At 51.9% G+C, this 11,361-nt stretch overlaps 1 protein-coding gene across 1 annotated transcript; it reads left to right on the top strand.

Moving 5' to 3' along the window:
* Positions 1 to 7,979: 7,979 nt before the first annotated feature.
* On the top strand, positions 7,980 to 11,014 carry LOC142466986 (uncharacterized). Its single transcript, XM_075572624.1, has 3 exons — positions 7,980 to 8,053; positions 9,443 to 9,520; positions 9,884 to 11,014. Exons 2-3 carry the CDS (start codon positions 9,472 to 9,474, stop codon positions 10,975 to 10,977), a joined length of 1,143 nt encoding a protein of 380 aa, XP_075428739.1. The 5' UTR covers positions 7,980 to 8,053; positions 9,443 to 9,471; the 3' UTR covers positions 10,978 to 11,014.
* The last annotated feature ends 347 nt before the right edge of the window (positions 11,015 to 11,361 follow it).

Genomic DNA, 11,361 nt, shown 5'->3' with positions numbered 1-11,361 from the left:
ATACTTGTTCAGTCTTTTTCTAATTGTACGGTCATGAACTTTAACATTTAACATGCTAACTGAGGCCTATAGAGTCTGAGATGAATCTCTTGGGTTTTTTGCAAGTTCTCTGAGCATTGCACGGTCTGACCTTGGGGTGAATGTGCTTGGACGTCCTGGGAAGATTGGCAACTGTCTTGAATGTTTTCCACTTTTGAATCATCTTTCTCTCTCCTTGGCATTGTGTCAACACACACCTGAATGCTCCAGACCAGCAAACTGCTAAAACTTCGGCTTTTATAGAGGTGGTAACACTTGCTGATGATCAATTAATCAAGGGCATTTGATTAGCAGCACCTGTCTGCTACTTAGCATTTTAATTCCTATGGAAGCAGTAAGGGTGTACTTACTTTTTCACACAGCTTCTCCATTTTGGCTTTATTTTTGTTAAATAAATCATGACACGGTGTAATATGTCATGTGTTGTTGTTCATCTGAGGTTGTATTTACCTCATTTTTAGACCTGCTAAGGAACAGACTGATTGTTATTATGTCCTGATATGTAAAACCGTAGAATTCAAAGAGGGTGTACTTTCTTTTTCACACAACTGTATGTATATATAAAGAAAAATGAAGTAAACAGACAATAAGATTTTCAGCAATATCACGTAGTTTATTACATTTCTACAAACAAATGAATGTACCCAAGTATAGGTTCAATTGTAATAAATGGACTGAAAGATATTAAATTAGTCCAGCCTTTCCACTGATTGGAGTGATGCAAAGTTGCAGCACAGGTTTGCTTCGCCGGATCCCCGCACAGCACCACGGGAGAACGCCAACATACTACAAGCATCTCCACGTGGAACCAAGAGACCGGAGAGACAGGCGGAGTGTTCCCGGACGGACCAGAGCTTGAAGGTAGTTTTACAAGCCGCGGCACTCAGGAGCTCCATAGCTGCACAACAGAAGAGGACGGCACTTTCTCTAATTGCCGTAGACTGCAACGGGATATGGAAACGACAGACAGAGAACTTCACCATAGATCTGGGATAAAGAGGTAAACTGCTCATTCTCTGTACTGTATATTAGTTCTCATCAGATTGTCCATTCTCCCTCACCCTTCTTGTCTATACCTCTTTACTCAATATGGATCCCGCGTTTTACTTGTTCTTTCACCTGTTATACTACAGCAACTGTTTATCCAGACATATTACAATATCATATATGGATACAATATACGGGACTTTGTGAGGTTTCCTTGCTCCCACATGTGCTATTTTTCTTGTAGCTTTAAGTAGTCTCATCGTTTACATATTGGTTGTCAGTGCTACTTTTTTTTGCTAAAAATAGCCAGCACCCTGGCAGTCTACATAATATACTATTTTATACTGTTTGGTATTCAACTCAATGGGTTCTTTCACCTATATAGGTCTATCTACCATATAGATGATTGATTTTACCATTGTTTTCACATTTTTCATTGTCGTTACTCTTTTATTTTTTTAAACAACAAGAAACCTAATTATTCAGCTGAACTCTCTTGTTTTTTGGCATCTTTTTCCATGCAATTGGCATAGCACATATTTTTCATTTTATCTACTATATATTTCTGAAATGTCTGTATTTTTGTCTGCATGCCCTGTGTCCCTAGGGCCAATCGCATTGCACCTTTGGCCTGTCACTCCACCTCAACACTGTCCCACCCCTCACCACACTGTCCCACCCCTCACTGACTCTCATTGGCCTTCGGCCAACACCACTGCCACACTGTCCCACCCCTCACTGACTCTCATTGGCCTTCGGCCAACACCACTGCCACTGTCCCACCCCTCACCCCACTGTCCCACCCCTCACTGACAATCCTCACTGCTCTGGGGCGACCTCTCAACCCACAAAACCCTCACCGCCTGCTACCACAGATCAGGTACAGAATCTCTATATCAACATTCACCTCCACACACCGCACGAACAAGCAGCGCAACACTGCCTCTTACAAACACCCCCCTCCACCACCACACCCCCAACCTCATGCACCCCCCTCCACCACCACCCCCCCTCAACCTCATGCACCCCCCTCCACCACCACCACCCCCACCCACACTCACCCGAACATCCACCGCACGATGCTGCTCCGGAGCCCCTCACCCCCCCCCCCCCCACTCACCCGAACATCCACCGCACAATGCTGCTCCGGAGCCCCTCACCCCCCCCCCCCCCACACTCACCCGAACATCCACCGCACGATGCTGCTCCGGAGCCCCTCACCCCCCCCCCCCCACTCACCCGAACATCCACCGCACGATGCTGCTCCGGAGCCCCTCACCCCCCCACACTCACCCGAACATCCACCGCACAATGCTGCTCCGGAGCCCCTCACACCCCCCCCCCCCCCCCCCCACACTCACCCGAACATCCACCGCACGATGCTGCTCCGGAGCCCCTCACCCCCCCCCCCACACTCACCCGAACATCCAACGCACGATGCTGCTCCGGAGCCCCTCACCCCCCCCCACACTCACCCGAACATCCACCGCACGATGCTGCTCCGGAGCCCCTCACCCCCCCCCCCCACACTCACCCGAACATCCACCGCACAATGGGGCTCCGGAGCCCCACACACCCCCCCCCCCCACACTCACCCGAACATCCACCGCACGGTGCTGCTCCGGAGCCCCTAACCCCCCCCCCCCCCCACACTCACCCGAACATCCACCGCACGATGCTGCTCCGGAGCCCCTCACCCCCCCCCCCCCCCCCACACTCACCCGAACATCCACCGCACGATGCTGCTCCGGAGCCCCTCACCCCCCCCACACTCACCCGAACATCCACCGCACAATGCTGCTCCGGAGCCCCTCACACCACCCCCCCCCACACTCACCCGAACATCCACCGCACGATGCTGCTCCGAGCCCCTCACCCCCCCCCCACACTCACCCGAACATCCACCGCACGATGCTGCTCTGGAGCCCCTCACCCCCCCCCCCCCCACACTCACCCGAACATCCACCGCACAATGCTGCTCCGGAGCCCCTCACACACCCCCCCCACACTCACCCGAACATCCACCGCACAATGCTGCTCTGGAGCCCCTCACACCCCCCCCCCCCCCCCCACACTCACCCGAACATCCACCGCACGATGCTGCTCCGGAGCCCCTCACCCCCCCTCCCACACTTACCCGAACATCCACCGCACGATGCTGCTTCGGAGCCCCTCACCCCCCCTCCTCACCCTTTGTCCGCCGCCCCCCTTTCCCCCCCCCCATCACGTGCGCCGCCCTGCATCGGCTCCGGACGGGAAGCGCAGCCCTCCTACCCCAGCCGCTCCTTTACCTCCCCGGCGCTACCTCCCGCTCAGGTAACTTACTGCGCGTCCCGCCTCAGCCTCAGCTTATGGCGCCAGTAACAGCCTCGCGCCTCAGGCCCACACAGGGCGCTTCCTGACACCGCCTGCACGCGCCTCACTCAGCCGGACGGCACATCGGGGGACCAAGCGGGCGCCACGGGGGGGGGGGGAGCGCGAGTAACGGGGAACGGGGGGGGGGAGTCACGGAGAACGGGGGGGGGGGCCACCAGCCGAACCAGCAGGGGGACGGACGCACGGAGGGGGGGGGGGACATGCACATACATTAATTATGACAATACATATGCCCACTGCTCTCCACCCCGTCCCACACTCCCCTTCCCCCCCACACCCCTTCCCCCCCCCCACTCCTCTTCCCCCCCCCCCACTCCCCTTCTCCCCCGCCCACTCCCCTTTCCCCCCCCACTCCCCTTTCCCCCCCCCGCTCCGCTTTCCCCCCCCGCTCCCCTTTCCCCCCCCCGCTCCCCTTTCCCCCCCAATTGCCCTTTCCCCCCCGCTCCCCTTTCTCCCCCCCCGCTCCCCTTTCTCCCCCCCCGCTCCCCTTTCTCCCCCCCCGCTCCCCTTTCTCCCCCCCCCGCTCCCCTTTCTCCCCCCCCGCTCCCCTCCTCCCTCTCCCCCCCCTCCCCTTCCCCCCCCCCTCCCTTTCCCCCCCCCGCTCCCCTCTTCCTCCCCCCCACTCCCTCTCTCCCCCCCCCCCTCCCCGTCTTTCCCCCCCGCTCCTCCCTTCCCCCCCCGCCCTCCCCTTGTCGGTCCCCCCTCGCTCCCCTTTCTCCCCCCGCTCCCCTTTCTCCTCCCCCCGCTCCCCTTTCTCCCCCCCCCTCCCCTTCTCCCCCCCCGCTCCCCTTTCTCCCCCCCCCGCTCCCCTTTCCCCCCCCCCGCTCCCCTTTCTCCCCCCGCTCCCCTTTCTCCCCCCGCTCCCTTTCCCTCCCCCGCTCCCCTTTCCCCCCCCCGCTCCCCTTTCCCCCCCCGCTCCCCTTTCCCCCCCCCGCTCCCCTTTCCCCCCCGCTCCCCTTTCCCCCCCCGCTCCCCTTTCCCCCCCGCTCCCCTTTCCCCCCCGCTCCCCTTTCTCTCCCCCCGCTCCCCTTTCTCTCCCCCCGCTCCCCTTTCTCCTCCCCCCCGCTCCCCTTTCCCCCCCGCTCCCCTTTCCCCCCCCGCTCCCCTTTCCCCCCCCCCGCTCCCCTTTCCCCCCCCCCCGCTCCCTTTCTTCCTCCCCCCCGCTCCCCTTTGCCCCCCCGCTCACCTTTCCCCCCGCTCCCCTTTCCCCCCCGCTCCCCTTTCCCCCCCGCTCCCCTTTCCCCCCCCCGCTCCCCTTTCCCCCCCGCCTCCCCTTTCCCCCCCCGCTCCCCTTTCCCCCCCCCCGCTCCCCTTTCTCCCCCCCCCCGCTCCCCCTTTCTCCCCCCCCCCGCTCCCCTTTCCCCCCCCGCTCCCCTTTCCCCCCGCTCCCCTTCCCCCCGCTCCCCTTCTCTCCCCCCGCTCCCCCTTTCTTCCCCCCGCTCCCTTTCTCCCCCCCCGCTCCCTTTCTCCCCCCCCCCGCTCCCTTTCTCCCCCCCGCTCCCCTTTCTCCCCCCCGCTCCCCTCTCTCTCCCCCGCTCCCCTTCTCTCTCCCCGCTCCCTCTCTCTCCCCCGCTCCCCTCTTCTCTCCCCCCGCTCCCCTTTCTCCCCCCCGCTCCCCTTTCTCCCCCCCGCTCCCCTTTCTCCCCCCCCGCTCCCCTTTCTCCCCCCCGCTCCCCTTTCTCCCCCCGCTCCCCTTTCTCCACCCCGCTCCCCTTTCTCCCCCCCGCTCACCTTTCTCCCCCCCGCTCCCCTTTCTCCCCCCCCGCTCCCCTTTCTCCCCCCCCCCGCTCCCCTTTCTTCCCCCCCCCGCTCCCCTTTCTCCCCCCCCGCTCCCCTTTCTCCCCCCCCCGCTCCCCTTTCTCCCCCCCCCGCTCCCCTTTCTCCCCCCCGCTCCCCTTTCTCCCCCCCCGCTCCCCTTTCTCCCCCCCGCTCCCCTTTCTCCCCCCCGCTCCCCTTTCTCCCCCCCGCTCCCCTTTCTCCCCCCCAGCTCCCCTTTCTCCCCCCCCGCCTCCCCTTTCTCCCCCCCGCTCCCCTTTCCCCCCCTGCTCCCCTTTCTCCCCCCCCACTCCCCTTTCTCCCCCCCCCGCTCCCCTTTCTCCCCCCCCGCTCCCCTTTCTCCCCGCCGCTCCCCTTTCTCCCCCCCCCGCTCCCCTTTCTCCCCCCCCCCGCTCCCTTTCTCCCCCCCCGCTCCCCTTTCTCCCCCTCCCGCTCCCCTTTCTCCCCCCCGCTCCCCTTTCTCCCCCCCGCTCCCCTTTTCTCCCCCCCGCTCCCCTTTCTCCCCCCCCCGCTCCCCTTTCTCCCCCCCGCTCCCCTTTCTCCCCCCCTCCCTTTCTCCCCCCCGCTCCCCTTTTACCCCCGCCCTCGCTCCCCTTATACCCTCTCCGCCCCCCTTTTACTCCCCTTCCCCCCCTCCTCCTCCCCTTCCTAGCTAGCTTCCGCTAGCAAGCAGGCAACATGTCCGAGGCCTTAGAGAAATTGATTTAACAAGACCTTTAAATCTGGTGGGAAATCACAACCCTTGAAAATTAACTAAGTTAAAGAATTCCAAGGGGGCTAAGAATGACTAAATCCCCACGTTTGGGTTTGAAGATAAGGAGTTTGAGAGACAGTGGAGCCTTATCTTAGACGACTCTTCTTTCAAACTCATTGATCTGATCATACAATACATACAGAAAGAAAAGAAATTAGCAAAAAAGCAAGTGGAAGATTTACAAACTAAATTACAGGAATTCACACACATCAATGAGTTTACTGAGTTTAATGATACGTTAGCAACAAATATCAATACATTTGAGAAAAATATCATGCAAATTAAACAGAATAAATATGATCGTGACAGACTTGATTACGAACGTAATCAAGTCTATGGGCCTCATGCAGTAAGCGACGATTATGTGAAATCGGCAAGCTTATCGATTAGTCATGTTATTGGCGTTTTTCCCTCTCCGTATGCAGTAAGTGCCGAATACATTCAAAATCAACCAGAAAACAAATCCGCCCACTCTCACGATGATGAGCCGATCACACACAGGTGTATCGGCGTGCGTGGCGGGGTGCTGTTAGGTTGCACAATCACAAATCTTGCTGAATCAGGCGAAACAAGCATGTTTTTGATTGCGCGCCATATTTAAAGGCAACGTGTACTGCTAATCATTCTCTGTGTTGTTGGGAGTGAGAGAGAGAGAGAGACGCACAGAGCTGGACGATTGAAGATTTGCATATTGACTGAGAGACTTGTTGTGTATTGGGTGAGCTTTGTCCTTTGTTGTTTTGTTTACATCTTTGTCTTGTTTTATATGTGGAAGTGGGTCGTGTGATTGCCTGTACATTTCTTGTCTGTTTTTTGTGAGTGCTGGAAGTATGCCCGCAAAGCGTGGGAAGAGTGATGCTGGTGGGAGTGGGAGTGCTACTCGTGCGAGTACGCGTCGGAGTGAACGTTCTGTTCAGGGGAGTGATGTTGCTGGTGCACCGAGTGGTGTTGCTGGGAGTGGGAGTGCTGTTGTTGGGAGTGGGAGTGCTGGTGCTGCGAGTGGTGTTGCTGGGAGTGGGAGTGCTGTTGTTGGGAGTGGGAGTGCTGTTGTTGGGAGTGGGAGTGCTGTTGCTGTGAGTGGGAGTGCTGGTGCTGGGAGTGGGAGTGCTGTTGCTGTGAGTGCTGGTGCTAGGAGTGTGAGTGCTGGTGCTAGGAGTGGGAGTGCTGGTGCTAGGAGTGGGAGTGCTGGTGCTAGGAGTGGGAGTGCTGGTGCTGGGAGTGCTGCTGGTGGCGCAGTTGCTGATGGGGTGGATGGTGGTGGCGTGCTTGCTGGTGGCCAGCTTTTGGAGGCTCTTCCATTGGAAGAAGGAGAGTCCAGTCAGCACCAGCCAAGCTCTGACCCTAAACCTGCTCGGAAAAAACGTGTGGAGAAGCCACGTAATCCTCGCTTCAATGACCAGGAAAATAGGGCTCTTGTCACTGGCATTCTGGAGCACTATGACAGTATATATGGACATTTAGTAGGTAAGTGTAACTTTACATTTATTATTCAAATACATGTGATCCTAGGTCATCTGAGTTTTGTTCATATGCAAATATGGGTACACAATATCTTTCTATGTTCATTAGTGTGGAAACACAGCTTTTTATCATGCCTTACAAGGACAAATAAACACAGGCGGTCAATTTGCCAGAACTGCATACAATATGAATGCAACCTTGCTTACATGTATAGGTTTAGTAGTGAATGCTCATGTGCTGCACATATTACACATAAAACAGCATGTTTGCTATCACTTGGAACAGCTAGCAGTGTAGGAAACTGGTGCTTATATTATTATTCATTTACCTCATATCTTTTATATGTTTTTCAAGGGCGGACAAGTGCAGCAAGCAAAAAAGAAATGTGGGACACAATAGTCATTGGTGTCAATGCCTGTGGGAATAGTGTCAGGGACAAGTATCATTGTCGGAAAAGATTTGATGATATTAGGTCCAAATTGAAAAAGAAAATACAAGACCAACGCGTGCATGCTACTGGCACTGGAAGTGGGCCCACACCACAACGTCTCATATTGACTCCATTGGAGGAGCTGCTTCGGCCAAAATTACTTACCGTCGTCGTGGAAGGCTTGGCTGGTGACCGTGACATTGGAATTTATCCGTCACAATTTCCAGCAGGTGATAAATATTACTGTACTAGGCGTGTCGTTGCTTACAGTTATTTTGCATAGTTACACTGCTTTTTATACTGTCTTCACAATATAAGCATACCTGCATCTATATATGTATATGTCTGATTCTGTATATATATATCTCAAAATAGACATATATGTAGTAGTCCTACTAAAAGCAGTAACTAATATAGCACGTGCCATTGCATGCTCATTTACATGTGAATTCCCAAAATGCATAGCTGCAGTGGAAGCAATTGATGGTGGGCGAAGATGGGGAACAACAGGGTAGTACACGTGTAACACATGTTCATGAGAAATTATTAGTAGCTACAGGTACAGAACAGAAATATGTATCATGTTATTGTGTATTTTATTGATTTTACTCCGACAAACATGACATTACTGCCTATTTTAAGCATGCATCAAAGAAATTGCATGTAACGGCCTACAAACATCACTGGCACTAACACATCTATAGTTGCTTATGAAAAGGTCCATTTTTGCTTTATGTCATATACAGACAGCATAATGAGGCACACGTAGCATATGTTATGTCATTGTTTTCATAACTTAAACACTGCAGATGACTACTTAGCTCATCTACCATTGTGTTAAAGCAGCTGCAATTAATATCTCATCACAGCATACACTTCAACAGAGGGGGTGGGGTTCAGCACACACACTAATTACAGCCTCATTTCACGGTCAACTTAGTTCACACCATTTGCACCTGTTTCAAGTCATTGAAAGGTGTGGCTGATTAGGCTTTTTGGGGAAGGGAATACCTTTCTTACAACCTGAATAGCACAACTGAAGTTAATCACACTCATTTGAAAGCTTAACTCTAGCTACTAAATGCCCCAACAACTCATTACTTATCAAAGCGTACGTCACACATTAGTTCACTCATATCTATAGTTGAACTACTATGAAAGACACATTATCACACACTGCATGTGTTGTCTTGTTGAGTCACAGCCACATTCAGGTGTGCCACATCTTCGATTAATGTACCACACATATCCTCTACCAAAAACAACACTTTTTGCAATATGACCACCTTCATGATAACCATTGTGAATGGTCATCTCATGATAGTTATGTACATTATGATACTGATATCACTACACAACATATGATTTTTATGTACTCATTTAATCTATTTATCCTCACGCATTACTGCAGAAACATAGTATGTTGTATGTTAGGGAACTCAAAAATTCTAAGTACACAGGCATGTACAGTGTTATTACAACTATTTATGTTCACTTTCACACACATTTTCGGTTAAGGAACTGATGTTGTTATTTAATCATAAATACAGAACATACAATAAGTGTTTGTTCAATATTTACACATGTAAATGTAAAACTTATGTTATTGTTATATATAGTTGCCCCTGGAGGACATGTGTCACCTGAGATGGAACAAGTGTCTTCACCTGGGTCAGCCAGCTCAACACTACTAGAAGGTGAGTGTATCATTTGCTGGCCATATAATATGTGCTCTTCTATATGTTATGTTGTCATGTGCATTATTTGTTTTGCACATCTTCTTTAAATAGGATTACTTAGTGTCAGTGAAAATTAAGTGTAAGGCAACATGTATTGTGTTAGTGATGTTAATTATCATGTAGGACTTCTGAGTTTAGAGCAACTTTTCATTCATTCATATTTCATACTGAGTCCAAACATTATTCGTAAGTCAAGGTAGTTTTTAATGAGGTTATAAAACGTATGCTAACATGTTAGGTGTTACTTAGGACATAGTACAATTACATAGTAACACAGCATACATTAACATGCCATTTAATAATGTGTACATTTCTTTTTAGAACATCATGGTGATGAGGATGATGAGTATGATGAGGATGACGCCACAGAAGAGACTGAAATACAATCATGTGACCATGAAGAGGTGCCAATAGAAACTGTTGTACCGCCAAATCGTCCATCAACTTCCACATACGATGCAATTGTAGCTTCAGAGGGAAAAATAGTGGACGCAGAAAATCGTCGCCATTCAGACATGATGACAGTGCTGGAAAGGATGATTGGACTGCAGGAAGAAACAGTATCACAATTGGCACATCTCCACAGAGTCTTCATTGAAGTGCCTAAACAGTTGCAAAAAATCAACACCTCATTCGAAGCATTAGTTGTTCAGCAAACACAAGCTAATTACTGGAGAATGACTAATGTACCACAATTCAACACCTCCCAGCCAGGATCTGTTCATGCAGGTCAGTTTTCACCACATTCATCTGATATTCATTCACCAGGCCCAAATGTTACCGGTCAAGTAGCAGAGATTGCTGTGCAGGTTCCTGACGACATACTACCACTGCCATCTGTACAAAATCAGCAGCTGACACCTACAAAGGAGCCCACAAAAACAAAATACAAGCAGTTACTACTGACCAGTTTTTGGTCAAAAACAACAAAAGACACACATGAAACAGACCAACCATCACTTGTGCAGTGTCTACCAACTTGCTCACATGTGTCACTGGGCACAAGCCCTGTCCGTGAACAGTCACTACCCAAAAGCCCTGTAGGTGAATCGCTGCCCAAAAGCCCTGTAGGTGAGTCGCTGCCCAAAAGCCCTGTAGGTGAGTCGCTGCCCAAAAGCCCTGTAGGTGAATCGCTGCCCAAAAGCCCTGTAGGTGAATCACTGCCCAAAAGCCCTGTAGGTGAATCACTGCCCAAAAGCCCTGTAGGTGAGTCACTGGCCACAAGCCCTGTAGGTGAGTCACTGGCCACAAGCCCCGTAGGTGAACAGTCACTGGCCACAAGCCCTGCCCGTGAAGTGCCAGAGGCCACTCAAAGTGGCTCTGTTGTGCCTAAAGTTGGTGGCAAAAGAAAAAGGAAAATTCAAGAGACAACAAGCAGGCCTGTTACTCGCTCGCAAAAGGAACAAAAAAAATAAATGTTATAATTCAGAAAATATGTCTTTGGCCTTGTTTTGTTGACTTCACATTATCTAATTACTATTGTATGTATGCTGAAGACTGTGTTGTTTCCAAACTTTCAACTATGTTCTTGTACACGTGAAGTTTTGGAAATGTTAACACTCATAATTAATTGTGTTATAAATATTTATGTTGTAATCGTCTGTTCAGTAATGGTCCACCAGGAGCCAGTTGCTAAGTTTAGAGAAGCTGCCATTGACTTTGCAGCAAAACATTGCATTTGGGTGTGTTAATTGATGTAAGAATTGCATATGCATATTAGTCACATGCAATTATTAAAACACCTAAGTAAGTGCAAACATCTTTCTTGTACGTGTACAGCAGGATTATGTGTAAATTAT

This window comes from Ascaphus truei, chromosome 15 (genome assembly GCF_040206685.1).
Source record: "Ascaphus truei isolate aAscTru1 chromosome 15, aAscTru1.hap1, whole genome shotgun sequence".
Classification (NCBI taxonomy): domain Eukaryota; kingdom Metazoa; phylum Chordata; class Amphibia; order Anura; family Ascaphidae; genus Ascaphus; species Ascaphus truei.
Note: the sequence above shows the minus strand (reverse complement) of the source record. Positions and strands in the feature narration are given on the sequence as shown.